At 43.8% G+C, this 27,381-nt stretch overlaps 1 protein-coding gene across 2 annotated transcripts in view; it reads left to right on the top strand.

Moving 5' to 3' along the window:
- Positions 1 to 27,381, top strand: part of LOC144124730 (diuretic hormone receptor-like) — a 328,464-nt gene that overhangs the window by 228,683 nt on the left and 72,400 nt on the right. For both annotated transcript variants that reach the window (XR_013313270.1, XM_077657587.1), the window contains exons 4-7: positions 9,167 to 9,301; positions 11,013 to 11,116; positions 12,899 to 12,984; positions 21,077 to 21,197. Coding sequence is in view for 1 of the 2 variants with exons in the window: in XM_077657587.1 (XP_077513713.1) it covers positions 9,167 to 9,301; positions 11,013 to 11,116; positions 12,899 to 12,984; positions 21,077 to 21,197 (446 nt within the window). In the remaining variant the exon portion in view is untranslated. The remainder of the gene's footprint in view (positions 1 to 9,166; positions 9,302 to 11,012; positions 11,117 to 12,898; positions 12,985 to 21,076; positions 21,198 to 27,381) is intronic.

The raw sequence follows: 27,381 nt of genomic DNA on the forward strand, positions 1-27,381 counted from the left end.
TTAAAAACAGATTACTCAGAATTGGCGCTATGCACGACCCGATGCATATCCCTTCTTTCTGAAGGTAGGGTTTTCCTTCCCAGTTAATGAACGTTGACTGCAAGTAAATAGCTAAAATTTCTAAAAAACTGCTCGCCGACACACCCGCCGCATTCTGGAAAGCAACACATCCGAACTCATCTATGCACTCCTCTACACAGCACAGCACCTTGTCGTTCGGCAGCGAGTAATATAGATCCTTAACATCCACTGAAAATGCAACCATGCTGTTATCAGAGCGCGACCGAACAAACTAATGGAACACGCTCGCAACGTCAGAAACGGGCAAGGCGGATCGCTAGTTGACCACATTCTCGCATGCAAGTCAAAATCCTGTAAGCCTTTCTTTGATAAAAGTCTTGTGATAGGAAAAAGTAGAGAAAGGTTAACGCGCGAAATCATTGAAGCCGAAAAGATAAATAGGTCAGGATGCTCGTGTGTTAGCACACCTTCCATTCTCCTCTCAGATAAAGAGCTCGCTTTTCTAAGAAATCGATACTGTTCGCATGTGTGATTACTGTTTTCTTGTGTATAAATGTGATGTTTCAGAAGAATAAAATTTTTTGGAAGTTAGCGCTCGTGGTGTTCGTCTCTCGTCTCTTGTGTCCTCGTCTTTTGCTGCGCTACAGTGTATTGAAACTATGTACCAATAAGCCCAAAAAGCCACGCTATTGAAAACAAAGTACGAATGTTATACTTGCGTGCCGTGCTTGCGGTGAAATTTTTCCCCACAGGCTAACAAATGCGCCTCTCTATATATCGCTTTGACACGCATATTTTTCTCAACAATCTGGTTCGACATTACTTAGTTTGAAGCCTCAGAGATTCAGTAATTCTAAAAGAACATTGATAATGCACAAAATCAAAACGAAATATTTTCTTCTCTATCATTACTTTTCGTTTCCTGGACAATTCTTGAAATTTAAACACAAAGACAGCTATTCAGTAATTGATATACCATGACGAAAGGAAGAAAAAAATTACAATTTGAAGAGAAAAATTTGCCGAGTGAAAAACAAATTGTTTATGAAGCTAATGAATTCCTTATGCTTTGCATGTTTTGTTCTTTTGTCAGTATGCATACGGCAGCCACGTTTAGAGGATGGAGCATGATACATTCGTTGGGGCTCAATAAACCAGGTGTTTCATCTGGTTTATTTATTTTTAAATAATAAATTATTGTAACTTTTAAAATATTTAAGATGTTTAAATATTTTTAAAATGGGCTTTTTGTCTCAGAAGGGCACTTTTTTGACACAGCATTATCAGCGGTGTTGGACATCAGTATACAGCTAAGACGTGCTTACTAGCAGGCTGGTCAACAAATATTGAATAGTTAACTTCTGAAATATTACTGTTAGCCTCTTTAATTATTGAGAGGTGCATAGTCTACCGTAATTATTTTAGTTATCAGTTTTTAGAAGTTCGAAAACGCGGTTACCTTCGGCGCTGTGGCCCAACAAGTTTTGGCTACATCGCGCCGAAATACATGCGTTTCAAGAAGCTTGCAGGCAAAGCCGCCTCTGCAGTGCACGTTATTTGTCGAAATAGCTAAATTTGTTGGCCCCCCGCGCCCAGGGTAACCAAGGTTTCGAAATTCTGAAAAATGTTATGGCTATGACATACGGTAGGCTGCACGCCTCTCAATAATTAAAGAGCATACTAGTAATAGGTACAAGTTAACTGTTCAATATTAGTTAACCAGCCCGCTTTATGTCGTCTTAGCTGTATAATGATGTACTACATCACTGACAACGCTATGCCTGGAAAAGCGCTCTTCTCAGTCAAAAAGCCTTTTTTTATTGTGTAAAGTCTTAGGTGAAACACCCTATAGATTTAATGAACTGCGCATTCTATGAGGGGCAGTTATTGACTGGTCGTTTCTGTATCTTTCACGAAAAACTCGAAAACCAGAGAACAATATACCTAGCGTCTCTCTTGTGGCACGGTCTCCTTATTCATACTTAATAAAATATAACACATATCACAAATGTGGCCACAAGCCGCCATTCTGGGGTGGTCTATATGTGAAGGCAAGAATATGAAGCGGCACAAACGCCTTCTCTCTATATAACCCTGGCTAAATGGAAAGTGGTTGCTGGAACTGGTTACGACCTTACTGCTTTCAAAGCAGTTTGGATGGAGATGGAGCAAATTGTTTCTGCTTTTCCAACGCACATGCTTGTGTTTTCGTGTTTAAATAATGAATACACATACGCAGTAGTAGCGTTTCGAGCGTGAGCAGCCTTGGTCTTTACAACTTCTTCGAGAAAGGTGCAATAAAACTGGATCAAATTTAACGCGACCAGAGTTCATTACGAGTATCCACACAAAAGCGGAACGTCCTTACACACACACACACACACACACACACACACACACACACACACACACACACACACACACACACACACACACACACACACACACACACACACACACACACACACACACACACACACACACACACACACACACACACACACACACACATATATATATATATATATATATATATATATATATATATATATATATATATATACACATACATATGGCGTCCCTCATAGCCTGAGTCGCTTTGGGACGTAAAACCCCCCTAAACCTATACCATATATAGGTTTAACAGAAGTGGGCACTTCTACAGAGACACATTCATTTATCAACGTTTCGACCGCGGTGCGGTCTCGTTCAGGACTGTAGCGCGGTATCGCGTCGGATAGATGTTTTAAGTTTGTGAGCTGCCGAGGAAGGAGAAAAGAGTGTAACAAGCAAATAGCAACAACAGTTGAAAAAATTAAACAAAAAAAAATGAGTGTGCGGGGAGCAGACAGGGACAATATTGGGGGAGGAAGCAAAAAAATAGAAAGAAAAGAGAAAAAGAGAGGGAGGGGAACTAGTAAGGAAGGACTGCCAAAGGAGGAGATCGCGAAACGAGAGAAACGGAGAGGAAGACGGTGCGGGGGACATGGGCAGCGCGGCAACCACAGGCGTACGAAAGCAAACGTGCAAACAAAACACACAAACAAAATGCACAAATACAAAGATAGGCGCTTTCATAAGTATATATATATATATATATATATATATATATATATATATATATATATATATATATATATATATATATATATATATATATATATATATATATATATATATATATATATATATATATATATATAGTGAAGTAATATGTCCCGAAGTTGAACGCGTGCTGTTGGCAGAACTGAGCAAATACACCTAGGATCAGGTTTGTTTTTTGGAATAGCGTAGAATGTGAGGTTTGAAAAGAATACGCATTTTATTGTTTCTCCAGAGCAATAGGTCTCTATACCTTTCTTAATTGTCCTAAAGAGAGAGAGTGCTGCCTAAAGAAAAGGAGCTGTTCGAAAATATTTTAAGCAATGCTGTCAGCTGGGATATGTACCTTCAAAAAATGCTGTAAGCATTCTTTTTTTTTTCAGTTTAGTTAGCTTAGTTTATGGGGGTTTAACGTCCCAAAGCATCTCAGGCTATGATGGAGGCCGTAGTTTAGGTGTCCGGAAATTTCGACTACCTGGTGTTGTTTAACGTGCACTGTCATCGCACAGCACACGGGCCTCTAGAATTTCGCCTCCATCTAAATTCGAACGCTGGAGCCTGGATCGAACCCGCGTCTTTCGGGTCAGCAGGCGAGCACCATAACCACTGAGCCTTCGCGGCGGCCCATTTTTTTTCATTAACTCTATCTACGCTCAATATAAAAGCGCTCTTTTTTACCTCTGCGCGTAACGAAAACTTCCATTTCGAGTTGAATAACAAACTACAGCTCTTCTAGACAGGAGTTCCTGGCCAGACATTCAGACCCCCTTCCTTAGAGCTCGTGATTTGAGTACTGCCAGTAGCGACCGAACCATGTTCAAACGCGGAGTAGCTTTGTGTGGACACGAGGGCCCGTTCGTCGATGTATTTGGCGTCTTCTATCGGATACTGTGATGATTTTGGCGCCAAACAAAGGAGATATCCAGATCGCGTTCACAGAGAAAACGCATCTCGACTTTGCCTCTAGACACTCAATAATAGGCGGAGCAGGAGCATTTTTTGCCCTAGCACCACAGACCTCTCTCTATTTTACAACGTCCGCCGCGGGCTCCCGCAAGCATACGATGTGGACGATAGCCGAATCCAGGGTAGGAAGGCTTGCTTGGCGTGGTCGGTGCGTTTTGTGTACGCCACCATCTTTGGTAATAAGTGGTAATAAGAAGATGCGGCTAGAAAATGTTAGAGGCAAAATGTTTCTGAGGCTTCCGTATACTCCAAACCCATTCCTTAGTTTCAAGGGCTGTGCCACGTATTTCCGCCTTTCCATGGAGGCGGAACACAGAAGGCGCCCGAGTGCTGTGCGATGTCAGTGGACGTTAAAAAAACACTGGTGGTCGAAATTATTCCGAAGCCCTCCACTACGGCACCTCTTCTTTCCATTTTTCTTTTTCTCCCTCCTTTACATCTTCCTTACTGCGTGGTTCGGCTGTGCACCGAGGTACGTGGGGTAGTTACTGCGCCATTTTCCTTTCATAAAAAAACCAATGTCGAATTTGGAGGCTGCGGAATAATTTCTACCACCTGGGGATCTTTAACGTGCGATGTCAGTGCACGTTAAAGATCCCCAGGTGGTCGAAACTATTCCGGAGCCGCCCACTACGGCACCTTGTTCTTCCTTTCTTCTTTCACTCTCTCCTCTATCCCTTCTCTTAGGACGCGGTTCAGGTGTCCAACGATATATGAGACAGATACTGCGCTTTTCCTTTCTCCCAAAACAAATTATTATTATTATTATTATTATTATTATTATTATTATTATTATTATTATTATTATTATTATTATTATTGTTATTATTATTAATCTCGAGTAACTTTTATCCGGCGACTTCACTGCTGTAAGTGAAGCAATGTAATATTAGGCTTTTCATTCGCAAGTAAATATTGTCACCCGGTGGCGACGAGAGCAGCACTCTCTCAGAGGTAATCTGGTGCGTAAGTTTAGTTTTTTAATATGCGCACTTGCGCAAGTACATGAAGAACAACTCGATGATGAAAGAATCACCTGCACTCGTCGGTCGGCAATGATAACGAATTATAGCTGCTTTCGGCAGGGCGTGCTTTAAAGGTAACGATAATATTTCGAGGTAAGGCGCCTATAGTACCTTCGACGTTGCCAAACATCCTAGAAATACCTGCGCACGGTTTTAATCACTGGAGAAAAATCTGGTCGCTCTCCCGTGACAGAGTTAAGCCTGGGTGCCAGTAGCTTTGAGCAAAGAAAATTAACAAATTCAACTCGGTAACGGTTCGCTGTACATACCCTCTAGAATCAGGGAGGAACTGCATGTCGTTATTTTGCCTATTTACACCGCAGAGAAATTCGCATTTAATTGCCTTTGAGGGGACTGTCAGACTGTAACTTGCAGTTAATAATACTGTCGTCTCGGTGACAAACGTAAGCTTGAAGTTACTAGTGAAGCATGAGTCGTTCCTTCGCGTTTAAACACCCATCTCTGATCGCTCGATGAAACAAGCCGATTGATTACTCGCGAGCGGTCGCTGTTCGCACAAGCATTTCAGGCAGAAAAGGAGGCAAGGTCATCACCACCGAAAGCAATTATTATTTTACAGGGCAACGGTGTATGGAAAGATGTGGCAGATGTTTAAACGGATTGGGTATAGGCATTTGTCCTGTGTCTCTGAATTCTTCTACTTCTAATATTTTGATTCATTTGGCCAAGGTGATAGTTTTATGTGATACGTGCTGACAGAAAGTTAGGCCGGCTAAGGCGCATTTCACATGGTGTATTTTCACCATCCGATGATGGGAGTTGCCTTGGCTTGTCACACTATTGAAGGTCGGTATAGTCGCGTACGGCTTTTGAAGCGTTTCTCACCTGCTTGAATTCAATTACACAGTCTTTGTGATATTTTGTAACTGAGGCCGTATACCTCGTGGAGGCGCAAACGGCTGTAACTTCTCGTATATTTTTATTAGTACACGGGCAACATCTGAGTAGGCAGCCTTATATACATGCCTCAGAAACGCATCTTTATTTGCACTTGTTTGCCAGTAGATAGCTTGCCTATGTGGCATGGGTGCCCTCAACAACGAAGCAACTGACCTCGTTCTGGACCCTTCGGCCTCTCCTCCCTCCCTCCCCATCTATACACTGCTTCCCCCAATCACATCTGACCTCTCCTGCACACGAGAGCTATGTTAGCCGGAGGAATCTAAAGCTGTTTTGTGCACATGGACTGGCGTGAATCAACTAGTGGCAGAGAGAAGCTCTAATAGGGTTTTCTCTGCTATAGCCTACAAACGAGCAAACAAAGGATGCGTTTTGCAAAAATACTCCTTTCATTTATTTTGTCCACTAGTATATATACTCAGAATTTTCCTTCATATTTTCGGATTGATATATATCTGATTTCCCCATTGCATTTATTTGTTGATACATTGAAGACTACTTGTTCGCTCATGTGTCCAGCATAAAGCGGTTCAGCTTCCTGCGGATAAGTTGTACCCGCCTTCCTTAACTTGCTCGCTATTGATACGCGACACCCCTTGTATACTTTTTCGGACATAACAGATCAGCCTGGTTTGCTCTGCGGCAGAGCGAAGGCTTGTCGGTCGTAATACACAAAGAAAATCTGGGCTGTCGTCGCTGTGAAAGGTTAAAATTCCTACGCATTACGATACGGAATATAGAGCATTATATTTGCGACTATCCTTTTCTAACCACCAATAGAAATGTATTCGAAATCATGGAACAAAATAAAAGAAGCGATTTCAGCAGAACTGCTTTAACCATATGGCCATGCCTAGTCTGCCGGTTGCCTGGTGCTTTTACGCAACTCCCTTCTTTCTAAAAGCAGCATATCTGCCCGTCGTGCAGTCTCTGGCACATCTTTTCACTTCAACAATGTTCAGCCGTCTTGTTTGATGACTGCTATGGATGATACGGCTTCAACACGCACTTTCGGTGAGTTAGCATTCCGTCTTTTCAGTCAAACTGATTTTGTCGTCGAAGAAGTTGTTTTGGGGGCTGGGATCCGCATCATTAGGCCCCGCCGCACCGGTTTGGTTCAGTTCATTTGCCGGGTTTAAGCAGAACGCGTGAGCGGTCTCGCTAACGAAGGCGGAAGTTGACGCACGGCTGGACTTTTTCAACGCGCCTTATTTACTGGCGTGCTGAGCTTCCCCTTTTAGAACTGCGCTTCATGAAACGTGGCCGGGCACATGGAATGAGTATTCTTTATCTGCTTCTTGAAACTGTTTACAATAACTTCTGGAAACCTTTTCGCTTCTCTCAACGAACATTCTAACCCCTGTTTTAAACTTTGGACACCTCCCTCGGTTCCCACTGAAATCTCACGTCTACAACCGCGTTGCTTTTTTTTATGTAAACTCCATTTCTTTTGGTTTTTCAATTTCGAATGCTAAACTGGTGACAGCTGTCTTCTGCAAAACATCATGTGAAACGCTGTGAATTCTAAGTCAGAACGGCCTGCGAACGTTCACTTCCGGTGACCCTTATACATCCAGATTTTTGTCATTTGGTTTTGTGCCGCAAAAAAAAAAAAACATTTTCCACACATTCATTTCACTTAGTGCTTCTGACATGAGGAGAGTTGAATTAAATATTTAGAAGTAACGATGGACACTCGTGTGCGTAACTTCCTGATTTTTTTTCCTTCTCTGCTCAGCGCTCATCGACAGTGTTGACTCCAGCTGACATCACATTGTGCGTGTCCTCTGCAGAAGGAACTCGCAAAACTTTCTGCGCTGATTGACACTTGACTACTTGTGAAAATCTAATTTTGAGCTTTTGACGTTACCGTCCTCGAGCTGATGGGTGGATACCTTCCGACCGTGGTAAGAGTGGAAAGTTAACATGAAAGATCTAGGTGACCAGGTACAGACTTTAACAATTTCGCCTGCAGAATTTTTCTAGCAAATAGTTCAAGTTCCACTCGTGGAAAGGGACAAAGTTCTGTCCTGTAAGATTCCACGTATTCACCCACGCCGAGGTAGTCCGACGCGCTGAGTGTAACCATCCTGAGGTACCTCCACCGTGCCCATGCCTTTGTGTCGAATCCCGAACTGTGGGGAGCGGTCACTCATGCCACGCACGCAGCCTCGTCGGCAGGAATAACAAGCCGTATCGGGTATTACTTCTCCGCCCTGTGGCCTCGATCTCTGCAGTCGTAACTGTCATAACTAGTCGACTACAGCTGGTGTTGTCGTTGGCCTCATAAAATGCATCGTTCCAATTCGAAACCGCTTTCGATCGTCTTCTACTTCCTCACGCTGTCGCCCGTTCACATCATGTGCACTTCTTTGCCTTCACTCAATGGCTTCAAGCTCATTTTTTCTTCAGTTCCATGATATGCTCTGTTATTCCTCATATTTCATCTGGTCGTTTGGGACACGAATTGGTTAATAGAGGCTGAAATGCGCTTGTATCACCTCGTTTGCGCGTATTCAGATAGGGCAATTGCACGTAGAGTATGCGTACTTTTGTCCGGACAAAAAGACACATTTCAAACCTCTATGAATGAAATTTCGCACCGGTTAGGCTCTATTCAAATATAACAGCTCACAGATGTATTCTAGCCCTTTTTATTGCTTGAGGACTATAAGGATATTCCAAAAAAGGCCTCGTGAACGTGTGTGGGCACATCAGCGCCGGTCGCGGACAGGAGCGGGGAACTTCCAGCAACCCTTCGCCCAGAGCACCATCCGCTGGGTGCAGTTCCGGACACGCACCAATGCAAATGAATCTCTCGTCAAGTAGCTCCACTTTGCAGAACGCTTCCACACATTCAAACCTCCGGATGGTTGCATCCACGAGGAGTGCATGCAGCAAGCCAACGAGAAAGCGACTACGAAAACAATTTCGAGGACGCAAATAGGAATGTGATCAACCTGGCTGCAAATTGTGCAACCAACGCTGCTGACGCAGAATTGACGCATAAGTTCGTGCGGTCACCTGCACATTTTTTTGTCCAGCGTAATGATTTTATTGCGTCCGCACTGTGAACCCGCAGAATAGAGTTTGGTGTTGGATTTCATCGCTTGTGCATTGTGTACTCGCAGAATCGAGCTTGGAGCCGATGCTGAGCTGTCTGCCAACTTGGGACGGCCTGTCATGCTGGCCGCGGACCCCAGCGGCGCATACCTCATCCATACCATGCTTCGCCACGTTCAATGGAGTCCACTACGACACCACCCGTGAGTGAGAGCACAGGGGTGCACTAAAAAACTCAATTTCTGCTTCTTTCTCTCCTACTACATAGAGAAACTTCCATGGTAGCTTCTGCTCTATGTAGAAGTATACTGTCACATCTTTTATACACATGAAGAGGGATGAGGAGATCTCGTGTACCTTCGAACCTCACTGAAGTGAGGACCTTGAGCCCTGTCTTCTCTGCCATAGTATTCTCTTCATGATATTAAGGCGCGATGTTTTATTCTCGACCTTGGCAGCTGCTCTACAATAGGCTCGAAATGAACATGGAATAAATAGTTAAAATTGTGTACAGAAATTATACTCCGTTTTGTAGAGCTGCACGTCCTGAGTACAAATTGTTAAGGAATCTGCATTGCTGCATCCACGTAAACTGTAGTGCAGAATTGAGCCTTAAAAAATGGTTATACTAATGCTGCCAGTGTCATCTAACCGGACGCCAGCGATAGCAGAAAAGCTACGCTCCATAACAGTCTTAAATACATTTTGCAAACGAGCTTTCGCTGCTTCTGCGTATTGTGTAATGCTCGCTGAGCGATCTAAGAACGAGGAAATCCCAAAACCTTGCTTTACATTCAATGTCAAATAGTCCACTGCTGAGAGTAGAAAGAGCAGCATTAAAATGTAATTCCATACTTTCCAAATAAGGAAAAACAGCTATGCCTGTTTACCCTTAGCGAGTACTGAACTATATCCTCTTAAATAACAATTAACATATTCTTTTACAGCGCAAACTGCACTTACTCTGTTCAAAATGCGTTGCAGGTGACAGAAAAATTCTCGAATGTGAAGTATGCTGTAGACCAGGAAGGATATTTTTTTTTTATAGAAGACGTGTTTTGGACCGAGAGGCTGTGAAAAGAAGGACCGAAAAAAGTTTTCTGTGAGAATCCTCCGCTTCTTCTCCTCGAACCTGTGCAATCGGTGTAGTGAGGAATTTAAAACCACTCAGTTAACGCCAACTGTCCCGGCAGGCTCCCTCGGGGACATAGCGAGGATTACACTTCTAGTTTTGGCCAACAAATCTGTGCTAATCCAAGGCCTGTTTAGCCCACATCAGCCAGTCAATTACGAGCAAAATTTCTGCAATACCTGCTTCAGCTTTTGGGACTAGCAAGAATATTGGTGTCTTCCCCACGTCCTCTTCCTGCGAATCGAAAACGATTTTATGTTGATTCTTATATTTTCATTTCCGCAAAAAAAATCTGCATAAAATTGAGGAGTGTCGCACGCAACTCATTCGGCGCCACTTAAGTTGAATGTGAGTTGGTATGTTATGTTCAGAATTCACACACATTACTTTTCTTTCTATGTGTTCTTGTTCTATCCAATCGAAAAACCTTTAAAGCTCACAATTACAAAGGTGATTTATCTTATTTGTTAACTCCTACATTCTACAGGCCGCGTTGTCAACCGAGCGGTCAACGCCGTAAAAGAAGCAGCGATAATTATTGCTACTGCTCAGGGAAAGAAAGAAAGCATATACGGATTAAGCCAGATTACACTAAAAGGGATGAAATGGACCATCGGCTCTAATCATATCGCATGTACAGAATTCCTTAGAGAGAATCACACAATTCTAACTTGTGACATCACGCAGCGACCTTGAGCTCTAAGCTTGTTTTTATTCACAAAAGTGTAGCGACTCGTTCGGGCTCTCTCACCCCTTCACATGTCGTTCGTTTCTTCTTGCAGAGAACGCGTCTCGGTTCTGCTCGGCCACCGGTGTGTGGGCTGGAAAATCGGACTACTCGCACTGTGTGCCACTCTTCGAGCGCTTCCTCGAAGTGGAACGACCGGTGAGTGCTGCAGAGGAAAAGGCGAGGCGACTTGTTTTCGGTGGCCTGCCGCAGTCTCTAAAGTGCCTGCTACGTGGGAAGCATCAGATGGTTGGAAGTTGCGCTTCCGCTGCGTTCTCGCGTTATCGAGAACGCCACTGGCGTGGATTAATGGGCGTGCTCCAATCTCATCGCTGAAGCTGGCAGTGAACAATATGCTGTGGCCATGTGGATCTACCGTATTTACTCCCATATTGGACAATATATCATGTGGGTCGGCGCCGCAACTTCTGGAACCGGAAGAACATAGTCTTGACATGTCTTATATGTCGACCGATGGAAGCCCCGAGCGGCCACCATGTTATTGAAGCAGCTTGCACAGCCTACCACATATCAGTGCGGTGGTGGTGCAATGAGGAATTACTTACCTGTGATGGCGCATGCTTCTCTCCAAGCCACGCATGCGGGAACGAGGAAAATAGGAACACCTTCGCTTGCACGTATCAAGCTTCGGCGAAGACGTTAGCATTGATTATGGGACGTTTGCGTAATGGTTTAGCCCATAGTATGGAGAGTGCGATTTTGGAAAAAAATAACTAGATCGTCCTACATGCGAGTAAATTTGGTATGCAGAGGTGCACATTACGTTAAGATAATAATGGAGTGTGTTTTGCCCCACAAAAACATCTCTCTAATGGCATATTTTCCTATACCAAAAAATATTGGCTTTCGGCGAGCATTTATTGGTTGCCAAAGCTGGCGGCCTCATCACTAAGAAACAGCGATCTCAAATGGTGTTCATTGCTTTTTTTACTCCGAATCGCTGGCGTTTATTTTCCCGTCTATTATACCCTGTAAAAATTGCACACTTTTGGGCGCGTCTTCTCTGTGGTTAACGGTGCGATTAAGAAAGGGTAGATTTTGTCTTGTGTTCCATGCCATCAGTCTCGCTGACCAAAATACTGAACACGTGTCTTTCCAAGAGTTTTTTCCCGATTAATGTGTAATGGTTTTCAGACAACACCAATGCTTATAGTTTTTACACGCGCTCACGGGTAAGTTTGTGTCATTAAACAGGGCAACAATTTGTTTGTTCTTGTATTTCATTCTTTAGTATGCCATCATATTTTGCAGGAAATTGACAGCTCAGAGGACCACGACCAACAGGCATTTTTCCCTGTGACAGCACCACTTATGAATGCAAGGATGGAAAATGGCATGCGAATACGTCCTAACTTATCTTTTTTTATCCTTACAAGGAATAATGGGCAATAATTAGTATAGCTCATTACCGCTTTAGCAGCCGGACAATTGATGCATTGAAACATTGCTGTCAACTAACAAGCATTCTGTGTCCTCGGAAAAGTGTTATCCGGAGCTGAAATCTAGGAGGGCACATCGCAGTTTCTTAACGTGCATAATATTTCCCAGGATCGGGCAGAATACAACAAGATACGCACCCTCTTGTGAAATCATGGAATGCAGCAGCATAACGACGATGTAACTACTTGTGCTTTAATCTTGAAACGCCACAAAATAACAGATGAGGATCAAATTATGCACGACAAGATTGTGAAAAGAGGGATGACCATACCCAGGAACTAAGCATATTTAGAAGGCTTGTTAACCCCCGACGCCAAACCACTTTTTCGTTCCCTTCTTTAGCTGACAGCAAATTAGATCATCAAGGCTCTTCTTTGAGTCATGCCTGGTGGTAGCGGCAGCAGAGTACGCATAGTTGCACTTGCAAAAATGCTCACAGATTTAGCATATTTTAAATTTTTTCTGTCCTTTGACTTCCAGGTCGACGGCACTACCCTCTACTACATTGGCTACGGCATGTCGCTGTGCGCACTCAGCATCGCTTTGTGGATCTTCATATATTACAAGTGTGTACTCTTGCTCGTTACATCTTTTTGTGTTTCTGTTTATTTTCAAACTGTTGAACTTTCAGGAAGGGCACCATTCTCAACGAATGAAAAAACAAATGAAATGAAAGGAAAGCGGCAATTTATAAGTAACATAAATAACGCGTTGTCTGAGCATGGGTTCAAATGTAGAAATTGTATTACGGTTTCAGCAAGGACTGATTGTTTCGCAGTTCGCAAGTACAAGAAGGAAGACAACCAAATAATTTAGAGAAAGTGCTTTGTTAGCGGCATGCTTGTAAGCTGTAGTACAAATGTGCTGAGTTTTAAAATCTCAACACGAGACACGACTGCACGACTGCACAAACTATGGAATACCAACTAGCCCCAGTTGTCGCCTTGTATGCTTGCAAGGTTCCGGCATTATCCTAAGAAAGTGGAAAGACGGGCTTGTTGACCGCTGTAGCTTGGATACATTTTGTCACCACATTTAAAGATAGATAAAGAGAGGGAGAAAAGGCAGGGATGATAACGTGGAAGGCTTCCGGTTGGCTGCGCTGCTCTGGTGAAGGGAGTGAGGGGATGAAAAAGGGAAGAGAGAAGGAACAAGAAACACAGTCACAATCTGTCAACAGTGCCTTGTAGGCCTTGATGGCAGTCGACTGTTGTGGCCACGGACCGAGGATCTTGTCCTCTGTGAAAGGGTGAGGCTAAAGGAAAGGCTAATGGAGACACGCACTACGAACGCAGAGTTCAGCATTCGTTCTTCGTGTGACGCTTACTCGGCCCTCCGACGTGTTAAAGTGCGCTCACAAAATGCCTGCTGGGTCATGGAGAGCCAGTTGCTGTTGAAGATGTGAAATTATTTCGATTGCGTCTAAGGTCATCAGCGCAAATCTTTTTTGCTGATTCCATGGAAACGCGTCGTCGTTTCGCTGTATATTATTTGTATAAGGATGCTCAGGACAGCTGAATAGTCTTGAGGATGGAAGTATGCGCTAAAATTACTTTCAAAGGCTAACATTCAGCACATTCTGGCTTTTTGAATGCCGGTGCGGTTTTCAGTCGGAAGAACCAGAGGTGTTTCCATGCGCAGGTTTCGAACTGCATGTTTCTGCATGGTTAGAATCCTTTTAATTTTTTTTCATTTATTTTACACTGAGGTACAAAGAAAGTAAAAAAATGGGCAAAATCTTTATCGTTCAGGCATTTTTTGGCGCAAACAGGCATGCTGAGCAAGACTTGTTTTTTTTTAAGACTTCATTCATAGAATCCTTTTCGCATCAGGAGTTCTCATGCTACCTTCTTGCCTACAGACTGCTTATATCATTTTTACCGAGCTCTGCATATCTGAATCTTTCCTCTGGCGCTCGAATGTTAAACACGGTGCAATACTGAAGGTCGTTTCGCTTACAGCTGAAATCACAAATACTTCCAGGGCGTTTAAGCGTACTTTTCAGACCATATGCCAAAGCATTCTTTATGATTTTTTTCGGCACGGCCTACACAACTAAAATGGAGCATTATTGAATACTTCCGAAGTACGCTTCTTGTTCTCTAATGATCTACTTATCCTAAGGAGGCCATGTAAGCTCTCGAAAAATTTGGGACACTAGAGCTCCGCCTTAAAGGGTATGACGCGACAACGGTTCCTCTTGGACACGCAGACACTAACACTGTTTCCTCTTTCACAGTCCCATTCATTATGTTAAAGACCACGTGGCATACAATCAAAGCCCCGCTTTAACAACGCCGTAAGTACAGTACTCACGGATTGAAATAGGACATTCGGAGCGCTAGCCTTGCAGTGCCACGCAGGCATGTGGTAAGCCACAGGCCGGCTCATTGGCTACTGGAAGGAACAATTCTGCTTTGTAGATGTTCTCCCTCTCGCGCCATACCACAATGCACCACCTTGGTTCCATGAGCGTCTACGGGCGGCGCTCCATGAAGCGACGGCCACGCGCTCCGAATGTCCTATTTCAATCCGTGAGTACTGTACGTGTTAGCGTGGCGCAGCCGTAACTTAACTGTCTCACTCGCAACCCGAGGGTCCGAAGGTTCGGGATTTCTGATGAGCCGCTAGTGTTGGTGGCGCCATCTATGGTACTAGAACAGCAGCTTGGGCATGTTGGTTACTCATTTGTCTCTCCCGGGGTCTCTTGCCCGATGTTCTGCGCTGTTCCATGACAACATATATGGGAGCCGCTTGTAATCGACTGGTGTTAAGTATTCGGCCACTGCACCAAGAACGCTGACACCTGCTTTTGTGCACTACGGGGCATTCATGCCATTGCATAAAATGCGCTCGCTTTGAGGCAGAAGAGTAAGTTCTGCATGAGCCTGTTTTGAATAGACAAAAACAAAGCCAGAGTGCTGGCTTGCGCAAAGCCGCGAAACGAAAGTAATTTTTAGGCACAGCAGTAAAAGCGTCCACTCAGAAAAGCGCGCAATGTTGGCTGCTAACTGATGTTTAGATATATTCAACGGCGTATTACTAGGATGAAACAAACAGGAAATGCCATATACACGTATATTTGCACTTTTTGTTTTTAACACTGAAGAACAGGGCTTCATTTTTACAGGCAATAAATTTTAATGCTTCGTCTAGCTGGCTTTGTATAGCACTTTTAGGAATAGCGTGGCGGCTCCGGATCTTGCTCCACGCCATTTCCTCAAAGAAACGCTCATGGAGAACGTGCAGAGCAAAGCTAATCTTATATAGAACTACAAGCCAAAATGGCACGCGCTCGCAGTTTGGGCACATGCCATGTTTCGCATACACAAGCTTGCTAACCTCGCCTGGATTATTGAATTTCCGCCGTCCTGAATGAGAAATAAATGTGCCGTTTAAGAAATTATCCCAGGCCTTTAAGCAATTCTAAAACCATAATTTGCCTAAAAAAGAAAAAAAAGATATCCATACGCTAGGAAACAGGCAGGGATGCCGGCTACGAGAGTGGTTATCCGGAAGCTGTCGAGTTCAGAGTTAATGCTCTTAACGGGAGGGATTACGCGGGAATCAGTGTGACCCAGTCACATGTTTCGTGTTAAGTTACGATCGGCCCAATTTGTCTGCGGTAGTGCTAATTTTCTGTGAGCCCGCATTAAAGGTTCCCTAAAGAGCAGCAATCCGCAAAGAAAGCATGCATTCGCCAAGCTTATTATGACAAAGTATCGAAATGTTTGCGCGATATTGAATTGCGTGATTATTCAATTGTACCCTGTCTTATCTGGGTATGTCCGCCATAGTTAGAGGAGGTGGTCGGCTCCCGTCGTATTGAAGGTAAACGTTGCGTTATGCTCACTTGTCAGATAGAAGTTAAGTGCGCAGTGACGCTCCGGCGACATTTCGGACCGCCGCACAAAGTGCTCCGGTGAGAAAGAAAAAATGTTCGTTGTTGAAGTTTTTCGTTTTACTTAAGCAAAGAACTAAGCTAAACACAAAAGTATAAGCCGAAGAATATTGATGCCTTTTGATTGTTGTATACAGTCAAACGTTAGAAATCTGTACTATTTTACTGATATAGCTCGCCAGCAGAGTAATTCAGCACGCCCGTTGTTACCAACTGGTGTTTTTCTTAAACTCATGTCCTACTATAGTTAACCCGCAATGAACTTTACCATTTCGATAACAGCGCCATGACGCAGAGCGAAGTTAAAGGTGCAAGCATTTTAAGGTGCAGCTGTAGTGCATTTTCACTCCACCTGCCTGCTCTTGAAGGCATCAGCTTCCCTGCTGTATAAAAGCTACACGTGGCGCGGGTCATCTAACTTTCGACAGCGCCCAAGAATTGAGTGTTATCAGCTAATCGGTCAGAATGTGATCTCGCGTTGGCCCGGCAGAAGGTTTTAGGCTCGCACTGCAATATTTTTATTACCGCCTGGTCACTTCATGTTGGCTCAAACGTTTGGTGCGCTTTTGACATGGTTGATTGATGTTTAGGAAAATAAAGGAAAGGGCTCGGTAACTCTTCTCGACATCTCACCTGCGGTGTCAGGGAAATGAAGGGGCAGTGAAATAATGAAGAGAGGATGAGGGGCCGTACAGAAGGGTTCCGGAATAATCGCGAACATTCGGGCCTCCTTAACGTACACTGACATCGCACAGCACATCGGTGTCTTTTCCGTTCCGCCTTCAATGAAAATTTGGCCGCCACGGCCACGACTGCAGCCGTGTCCTCGGGTTCAGCTTTCGAGCGCGCTGACCACTAATCCACCACGGTAAGCTACATGGCCTAAAGGCCGAAGCAATCATACAAGACGGTGAGGAGGTGGATGGCCTCAGCGATGAGGGCGGTTATGCGCTTGTTCGGCGCCGCGTTTTCAGTGCTAATGTTGAGGTGGAGGTGGAGATGAAGCGTGTGTGGGCCGGCACTCTGTCTACGAATGAGCGTTCACGCTGTGTCATACCAACGTCACACGTTCAAATGTAGATGGAATGTTCTTGGGAGTTCCCACAGACGAGTGTAGAGGCGCTGCTCTACTGTTCATGAAGTCAGCGGTCTGGATATGACAATGTAATGAGGTCGCAACTCTGATATAAGAAGTAGTGTGAGGAATTGAACAGCAGATGGTGAAACAATTTATCGCTCCCCGCTTTCGATAGCGGAACTGGAACTATTGCGCAAATAAAATAAATATGTCGGTCGGTTGGATGGATGTACGGACGGACGAAGGAAGATCTCTCCCTCGAACCATTAGATATTCGTCGCTCCATCGTTCTTTTATGCTTACTTCATAAATATCGTCACAGCTATAGGCCATCTCTCTTGCCCCTCGATGAGCCTCCACGCATTGCACGCCGCCTACATAATCAGTATAGCATTAATCGAATATACGGAAGAACCCAAGCCTTCAATTAATCTGCACTTCCACGTGCCATTGTTGTTTAGAATGATCTTTGCGACAGTACGGCATCTATCTGCTACCACCAACCAATCCAAGATCAGCTGCACAAGCATCTTTAAAGACATTGTGTCTTGTTATTGGTCGTTCTGTCCTATAAGTTTTTTTTCTCCTTGTTGCTAATGTATTATGTTTAGGTTTCTTGCGCAATCTCAACAATTCGCATTTTCATTATGGCTACTGGATTTACTTTAGATGTGTATTGGGCACACGCGATGCATTCTTGCTACATTTTATGAACTTTTTCTTGCTCGCGGCGATGTATATCTTGTCGTTACTATTTGCCCTGTATAATTATAACTCTTTTTACTTTTTTGCCTTGTACTGCTCGTTGTATTTAACTAATTGTTCATATCGTACTTATTACGTTATTTTGCCCCCTTTACTTAATGCCCTTCTGGGCCCTGTAAGGTATTTTGAATAAATAAATTAAAAATGAAAGTTAGAATGGAAGGAAGAAAGAAAAGGAAGGGAAAAATAAAAAAGAGAGAAAAGCAAAGGAAGAAAGAAGGAAAGAAAGGCAGAAAGGAAGGAGGAAAGAAAGAATGAAAGGGAGGAAGGAAGATAGAAAGAAAGAATGAAAAGAAGAATGAAAGAACGAAAGAAAGAATGAAAGGAAGAAGGAAGAAATAAAGAAAGAAGGAAAGAAAACAAATGAAGAAAGAAAACAAATGAAGAAAGAAGGAAGGACCGAAGGAAGGAAGGAAGGAAGGAAGGAAGGAAGGAAGGAAGGAAGGAAGGAAGGAAGGAAGGAAGGAAGGAAGGAAGGAAGGAAGGAAGGAAGGAAGGAAGGTGTGGGGCTCGCCCAGGGAGGCGACCGCGGCCACATTTATTGAGGGCTGCCGAAGAGGAGACAGCAGCGGAGCGGCGGCGGCAGCGTCCGGCCCTGGCCAAGGTCGTTGTTGTTAGCCTATCAACCTGACCAAGGTCCAGAGCGTTTTCCCGCAGTGCATGCTGTGGACACTTTGTCGTTTTCGGCATCACGCGCACTGCCAGCCGCGCGGGCCGCTTCAAAGGAAAAAAAAGAAAGAAAGAAAGAAGGAAAGAAAGAAAAGAAAAACAAAGAAGGAAAGAAATAAAGGACGGAAGGAAGACAGTAGGGAATAAGGAAAGAAAGGAAGAAGGAGAGAAAGAAAGGAGCCTTTTCTTTCAAACGGGGTGGCGGCAGTTGCCACCGTGCTCGGCTCCCTACATCATATTTATGTAATCAATCTGTCCAAATTACGGTGTTATCTCTAAATTCACCATTTTCTTTAAATACAGTTTTTAATCCTGCACTTATAACCTTACATCACCTGTCGGCTCCAACTTCTACAGCAGACTTATTCTGATAACTATTGTTATTGTGAACTAGAGCCTCACGAAGAGTGACTGTGCCAGCGTCGACATCAGGATGGATGCCCCCGCATTCTACTATAAGATGTTCAATTGTTTCTACAGTCTTACAGCGCACTGCACATCGATCATCTTCTTAGTTAATTTTATTTCCAGCTTTGCGTTTATATTTTCTGGATGCATGGAGTTGGAAATCACACTGGCAGCACACTATAGGAGGGAGGCAGTTTGCCTTTTTTTTAGCTGCAATTTTAATGCCTCTGCATCGAACCCTCACGGTGGAACAATGTGTCCGCCCAAATATGTGAAGCCTCCGTCGGCAGTGAAAAAGTGAAGCGAAGAAAATGTGCCTCTAGCCTTCGCAGGAGAGGTGAGTAAAAAGCGACCGATGGCGGGAAGGAGAGCGAAGGGAAATTCCCATCTCCACTCTCTGTCGAGAGGAGGCAGACGAAAGACGATGACAGGGCGAGAGATGACGGATGGCGGGTTGGGAAGAGCGGAAAAGGATAGGCGTGTCATTCGGTAATTGGCGAACTGTATCACGCCACTCGCTCGTACGGTCTGAACTCGTCTGCTGCAGGACTTGCTGTATCAAGGGGAGCAATACTTAATAACACTCAAGCCTCAGCAAACGCAATTATCGCCTATAATTTTCTCCTCACCTAAAGTTTCAGACCAAGAACTTTAGAGAGGAAAAAAACGAAAATATATATAATTCTACAAAATTAGTGACAGTCCGAAAATTTCCTTTTTGAACAATTGAGACGCTTTCTGAAAACATTTTATGAATTAAACACTTTCTGAAGGGCGCACTTGTGTTCTACAAGATGCGTACATTTTCAATACCTAACGTTATTTTTTGTGAGCAAAAGTCATTTATTCCTTGTTGTTTTCTTAACCGGTGCCAAGAATAGTGAACTTCACAGCAACAAAATAGTCGAAAATCACGTGAGACTCGGTGTTCCTCCTGGAGTCATTGGTTTCTTCAGCGCACAATGAATGGGCCCTTGCCAAGCAGCCGCGCCTTTCATGGGCCTCTGTTGTAACATCCAGTAAAGATGCGGTCCATTCTTCGGTCCCTGTGCTTCCACGCAATGTATACCAGCTTCTTACAAGTAGCGCCACCTGTTATCAGCACGCGTACGTACGAAGTCTCTCACGAGTGCGGCTCATAGTGCTTTGCCGATGGGCAACTAGTTTAAAGCGTGGTCGTTTTCACCCTGCAATTCGCTTTTGCTCTGGTACGAATCTATATCGAAGCGATATAGAACCTTTGCGTATGATGGAATGCCTTTCGGAACAAAATCATGAGTGTTAATGGGACGTTAATTATGCTGAAAATGTCAACGGTACAAGTCCACAAAAACAAAACACAACATTTCGGTACCGCATTGACGTGCGTTTTTCGGCAATTTTTTTGTCAGTGAGATTTTTTGCTTGAATTATGACTTACCAACTGTCTTAGTGTATGCAATCAGCGTCAGTTCAAGAGTCTCTTTTGCCGGCATTTCGGGATGTTGTTCAAGAGAAACTGGTGAGAGAAGCAGATAAAAACACTTAATGCTTGGGTTGCGATTTTGATCCGGTACTCATGATTACTGCTAAAAAAAGAGCAAATAACAGTATGTCCTCAAAATTACTAGTCGCAGGTGTATATCTTACACACACAGTTCCGCTAACACCTAGGCATGGCAGCCAGTGAGGTATATTAGTGAAACAGTGTTTTAAACAAATTTATACGAAGAGTACTGATATTTTCGCTTCTGTTTATCAAAGCAAAGAATAACAACAGAAATCGCCTGTGCATTCAGCTTTCCCTCTGAGCTTCATTTCCTTTCGTTTTTTTCTGCATTTTTGCATTGTCACGCAGGGAGCTGCGATGTCTACGGAATACCATTCACGTGAACCTCATGGTCACTTACTTCCTCATATCCATTACCTGGATAACAACCGCAACGTTGCAGTCCGTTCAATCGCCAGCTTACCACAAGGTGAGTGGGAATCTTCTATCCTATATCTACCCATCATGGGCTTCCTGGGTGCCTTTCAGAGGGTCACAGCTGCGTCGTAACGTGACCGTACCCGAGAGAAACGGTTGGACGTGAGCTCTCATTGGCATGTTGTGTTCGCCTGCGTAATTCCGAACGCGATGGCTGCACTTCGTGAACAGCGCGGTTCCTGTGCAACAGTCGTTCACCTGATATTCTTAGCGGCTGCAGCACTGCTTGCAGAAGACATTCCATTATGAGAAAAACCCCGAGCCCTACGGCCTGAGAAGGTACTCTACTCGTCACGATAAATTCAGCACGTTCGCATCGTGTGAGTAATGAAAATGGATTAAGAAATTTTTTGGCTGTTCTCCTTTCCTTGTACCCATGCGGCACTGAAGCGGTGGTGGACCGATGTAGAGTGTAGGCTTTGCAGTTAATCACGGTGTAAAATTTTCGACAGCAATACCGTCACCTCATGCAATACAGGCAAATTTCTTTGTCGTGAGCTCTCGGTCGTGTGGTGAGCTATATATAAGTAGTTTTTCAGCAAAGCTTGTTCTACTTCATTGACCTATACTACCAGTGGCCTGCTTTTTTCCAGTTTGAAGATAAGGATCTGATTGAGTTTTACTGATGCGCGGAATGGCGCATGCAGCCAGCCAGTCGTATACAGAAGGAGAAGCAGAAGTAATGAAGATCTGCCAGGCTCTCGACCTTAAAGTCATGTATTTGTTCCTTATCTTGATAACATTGACGTAATTTTCACTACTATCCTCTCTACTACACCTCTTGTCTGATCTTCGTTGGGCGTCTCTCATAGCCTGAGTAGCTTTGGGACGTTAAACCCCCATAAACCATAAACCAAATCATCCTCGTTGGTGTATATTTTCCCATCTTTGAATGCCGGAATATTGTGTCAGAGAAGTCATTTTTTACACAATCCATATGTTTCCTTATTACTGATAAAAACCGTATTTATACTTATCTGTAGCTCAGTTTTATTACTCTTTGTACACACATTGAGTGGACTTGATGCAAGGAGAACGAACTGTAGAGTTCCGACCTTACACTTCCCACCAGAACAAGGATAACAACAAAACGTGGCGCATAAAGAAGGTGCCGTGCGTTAGCCGAAATTCCTTAACTACATACCAAGTTCACGGATAATGGTCCACATTATTGTTGAATGTTGCATTTGGGATTTCGCACATATTTTCGCCAACCAGTGCGAAAGTGAGTTTTGTATTTAGTTTTTCTGAAATTTTTAAAATTCTCAGAAAAGTATTTCGGCGAAGATTGGCACACCTGTGGGTACGAGATTAAACATTGTTTACTTTCTCGGATATTTCAAATAGCGACCGTAAAATGCTTCTAACTGGTAATGGTACAAACTTTTCCGCTTAGTAAATAAACAATGAATGTGACCTAACAAGTTTGAACTTGAGACCATGCGCCGGTCACCTTTCAGGTAACATTTACAATTAAATGCGCCCTCCAAGAGCTTAGTAACCGAATCTGCATCCCTTTGTTCTTGCGCTCTGAATTTGCATCTCGGTCTAAGTAAAATGTTGCTTGTTTGAATTGCAAGTACGATTATTATGTGCTCTGTTTTTTTTTAGAAACACTGTCAAGTGTTTATGCGCATCACAAGAAAGATGGCAGGAAATAGCTCGACCTTAAGAAGTTCGTGTTTTTTAAATATTGCCGAAAAAAAACGTTAATACTATCTAAAGTGCGTGCTTCGTGTTTAATTTTATGTCAGAGATTATAGAAGTATTTCAAAACATAATTTCTTTCCAAAAAGTATTTCCGCTACAGACCAACTTTACAGTATGTTTTGCAGTTTCAGGCGCTTTAACAGCGCTCAGTCATAACTGCGCAGATAGCGCACATGTAATTAATTGATTTCCTGATGTTCCTGGGTTCCAACCACTGAGCTAGACGCTTATTAATGTACACTGAACATTTCATTTATTCGCTCATTTCTTACTGCATTTGTCGTTCATTTACAAATTACTGTTCTTGCTATAAAACACTTTTCAAATATTGTGTGACTTCTTCTAAGTGTTTCTGCCCTGCATGTAAATATTCTGCCGGCGATTGACAGTATTTATGAATAAATAAATAAATAAATAAATAACATTTTTTCAACTACGAATTTTCTGTGAAAGCCGCATAGCTTCCCTGTGTAGCCTTATGGCTGCAACTTGGAGCATGCTAATGAGTAATTACTACTTGATAAAACAAATTTTCATCATAATTGACGCTGATAAATAGATCACAGTCTTTTTCAAGAAGAATAATCTTCTTTTGGCTGTTGTGCACAAGCTTCTGTGCACACTACACGGCAAGTGAAAAAGTCAGCTTCGAACAGCTAACTTGGAATGAAACGCACAGGACGGGCACTTGCTTAAAATTGAATATGGCAGTTTAAGGTTACGCTTTTGTGCATACGCTACTGCGTGATAAACCGTGTCGTCATCTGTTTAGATCTATTTTTAGACTGCGGTTAATCCACGCTTCTATTACCACCATAGCCTGCGCAAACCTATGGACATGAACTAAACTATCTGCAAAATAAACTCTCTGCCCTTGCGCGTTGTTGCTTGCAGTGAATGGTGCCAAGGGCGATCACTTACGCAAGCTCGCAAGGGCGGGGAATCAACTTTCAAGCTATACCCTTTCGCTCGAATGACTCCAACCAATTTTATCACCGAGGAGAGTGGTGCTCCATCTTCCTTGAATTTCGACACCGTGTGGGGAGGAGGTGGCGCCAGTTTTCCACACTTTTGTTTTTCGGGAAACACAGTTAGCGACCGCATGTCCCTTCTCTAGTAGGGTCGTGTTGCTGTGAAACCACCACAGCAGCAGCGTTTTCTCCAGGCCGCTTCCATAGAACCGATGTATCCATAGTCAGTAAATGTGTACAAAAAATCAGCTGCGCCTGTTGGTGAAATTATTTTTAACGAAGATAATTTCAAGGACGCCCAACTCCACGTGCCATGCGGCACAACTCAGTAACTCAGAAACAAGACTAGAAAACAGGGAAAATTAAGGGACGCTGTTGCGGAGAGAGAAATAGGAAGATCTGAATCTCAAGCGCCCTTATCGCTGCCGCTCACTTCCAGCTCACGTGGCCAGTGTCCACGTTAGGCGGCGTAGCCAATTCTTTTTTTCTCTCTCCCCACGAGCGGCAGCAATTGGAAACCAAGTGCTCTGCGAGAGAACCTCCAACATAGGAGCCCTGTAAGGGTGGCCAGGGAAACAAAATAACACACCGCAACACCGGCGCTCCCGGATGCGCATCAACCGCTGTGCCGCAATGCTATGAGTGAAGCGAAAGTTAGATGGTCGCGATGGCGATGCTCTCCGTCGGCAAGAAAGAGTTGCGCTCACCGTCAGAAGGAAGCCCATTGGTGGCTTTGCCAGACCAAGGAAAGGCGGCTGACAAAGACCTCGCACGATCGAGAGTGGTGCCGGCGACAGCGCGTAGAAGACGAACGTGAACTTCAGGAACTCCCGTCTCGGACGAGGTCCATGCTGGGAGGGCCGCGCTGGGACGAGAGCGTAGAAAGCCTCGGTGCGTAGCAACCACCGCTGCCACCGCCTAGCTGGCGGCTCACGCCGATATTTTAACTGAGCCTTTGTCTAGGTGAGCCAATGTTTTTTGTTGTGTTCATGTGAGTGACAGTAAGAACAGCATATGTTCTCCAAACACCAAGAGGAGCTGTCAGCGCGAACACGTAATTCCCCCAAGTGTTACTTTTAGTACGAATAAACAAAGTGACAATAGCTCTGTAGGCGGCGTTTAGTTTTTAGCTGTAAATTATAAAGAAGTCATCCTACGTTAAACATGCATAGTGAACTTACGTTAGCGAGTTACGTCAATGGAAAGTTAACAAAAATAAGCGTTTTTGAGGCCACTCAAGCAGAACGAACAGGGAGTGTTATTTATATTGTTTTGAGCCAACAGCAACTAAGCGATAGCAGCAAGCTAGCTGGCGGTCGTCGAGGGACGGAATGGCTTCTGCTGTCGGCCGCTCTCGATTTAAAACTGGCAAGGAAGATTCGAGATATGGCACTAAAAGCTACTGCAACGACCTGGAGCAACGTGGAAGGAGTTGTGCTTCGCCGCGATCAATCGATACGTCTGGTCACGTCTGGCGTCACGAAAATGATAAATCCGTGTGTCGGCGGCTCCCAGCGTGAAGAAACTGCAAGCTTTCGCTGCAATATGAAAGGGTGCAATCAGTTTGCGCGCAAAAACAAGTCTTAATTTAGCGCTTAAGTTTGATATGTCCCTAAAAATAAGTCCGCTTCTGACTAATTCTTGTGGACTAATTATCGCATGATTGGTCATAACATGTTGCGTTTCATATTGCCGATTATTCTCCTTGGATAGAGTAAAGCAGAATTGTCAGGAGTGGCCACCGCTAGTGGCACAGCTGGTGCTTTATAACGTTGCTCAGAGTTAGCAAATGGAGTGAGCCGAATCATTCCTTAGATAGCGAAAAGCCCCTTTAAATTTTCACACCCGTAACCACTGGTGCGATTACCGACGTTCTTCACCGTCAAAAAGAAGTTGAACGAAGACCAGAGGAGAATTTTATTTTTCTATTTTTCTCCTTGTTCCACTCTACATAAACGCATCTGAACTTGGAAGTTGCTGACTAGTGATGCACCAGTTCTCCATCCCGTAATCCATCATGTAAATGATGTGTCGCACATGTAAACAAACAGAGCGCATATGTGCAGCAGCCGATTTTTGCCTGGGAAGCTCCTAGTTCTAAACACGCATAACGTGAAGCTTCGCAAGCGACACTGTTTCTGCTGTTTTCTGTGGTGCCATCGCCGTCTCAGGTATGGCGAGAATCCGCGGGTAACCGCGAGAAATCCGCGAGCGTGAGCTGTGTTCGCGTTTTTCAACACGAACACTGAGCCGTGGGGGCTCCGTTTAGGCGTCGCTCAAGCCAACTTTTGCAGCCGCTTCTGGCACCTGATAGATGACGGACTGCTCACATCGCTTGCGGGAGTGCACGCAAAATCCTCTAATGCTCCTGCCTGTGTGCGGATTCTTCCATTACATTACATGGAAGCGTGGTGAAAGGCTCTTCGGCTGCTGCCGCCGTTCAGTAAATCTGGCATGATCTACAGACCCGCTGAATGTTTGCGAGAAACAAAACTGTCAGTTTTCAGAGTCAGCTTCTTCTAAAGCGTGTACTGTTTTCTTCCATGAATTTCTTGCATGATGTTTGCCGTTTGTAACCTCAAAAGTTATGTCTAGACTAAACATATAGCCTTTATGCGCACCTGGCTCTCTGCTAAACAATTCACGTTTGATGATTGAGTTGAGTATATCTTCAGTAATTCAAATTGTACCTGAAGAACAAAAAATTGGGGAATTTTTCCAACCTTTTACAGTGGTATGTTAACCGCAATGGCTTTCTTTTTTTGGCTTTATTGAATGTTCACATTATAGGGTCTTAAAGTGCAGCGGCAGTTTTTGTTGCTTTTTCGGGGCTAGTAACGAATAAAAAACAGAAATTTCTAATGTGTGGTTATTTTTTGTGTGTATGTCTGCGTGTTTCATTTAGAAGACAAGTTCGTTATTTTTTGCTTGCTTCGTGCTTTCTTTTACCTAGCGGCACCGGCAAGATCAATGTAACCTCGCAGTTGTTGCTGACTCCATCAACATTGCTCGAGGGTTCACTGTAAATAAAAAAAATCTCGAGGTTTTCTAACATATTTTGAAGTTTGCTTTTCATTTACTCGAAACTGAATTAATTTAAACCGTTTTCTGCCGCGTATCGCCTTGAAGTCGCTACTGTGAACACGCAGACCCTCGGCTTGCTCTCATGGGCAATTGATTTCTCAATTTCGAAACGTGTGAAATTATATTTCTTGGATAGAAATCACGAAGAGATTTGAGCTACACATCTTGAAGCACAACTGTTTTAGATTGTGACATTGAACATATCACTGAAGCCAGTGAACAAAACGTGGAGTCAAAATTCTATAAACATCGGTGTCTACTATAGCCATTTAAGATCGTTTTTTGAGATAAATGAAAATAAGGTTAACTTCCTCTTTGACGGTTGGCTGAAATTCTTTATTAACTTCGCGTTTCACTGCGTTAGCAACATAACCTTGATTCCTCAAAATCTCTTGTCGTGGGCGTGGTGAG

The sequence above is a fragment of the Amblyomma americanum genome, chromosome 3, assembly GCF_052857255.1.
Source record: "Amblyomma americanum isolate KBUSLIRL-KWMA chromosome 3, ASM5285725v1, whole genome shotgun sequence".
Taxonomy (NCBI): Eukaryota; Metazoa; Arthropoda; class Arachnida; order Ixodida; family Ixodidae; genus Amblyomma; species Amblyomma americanum.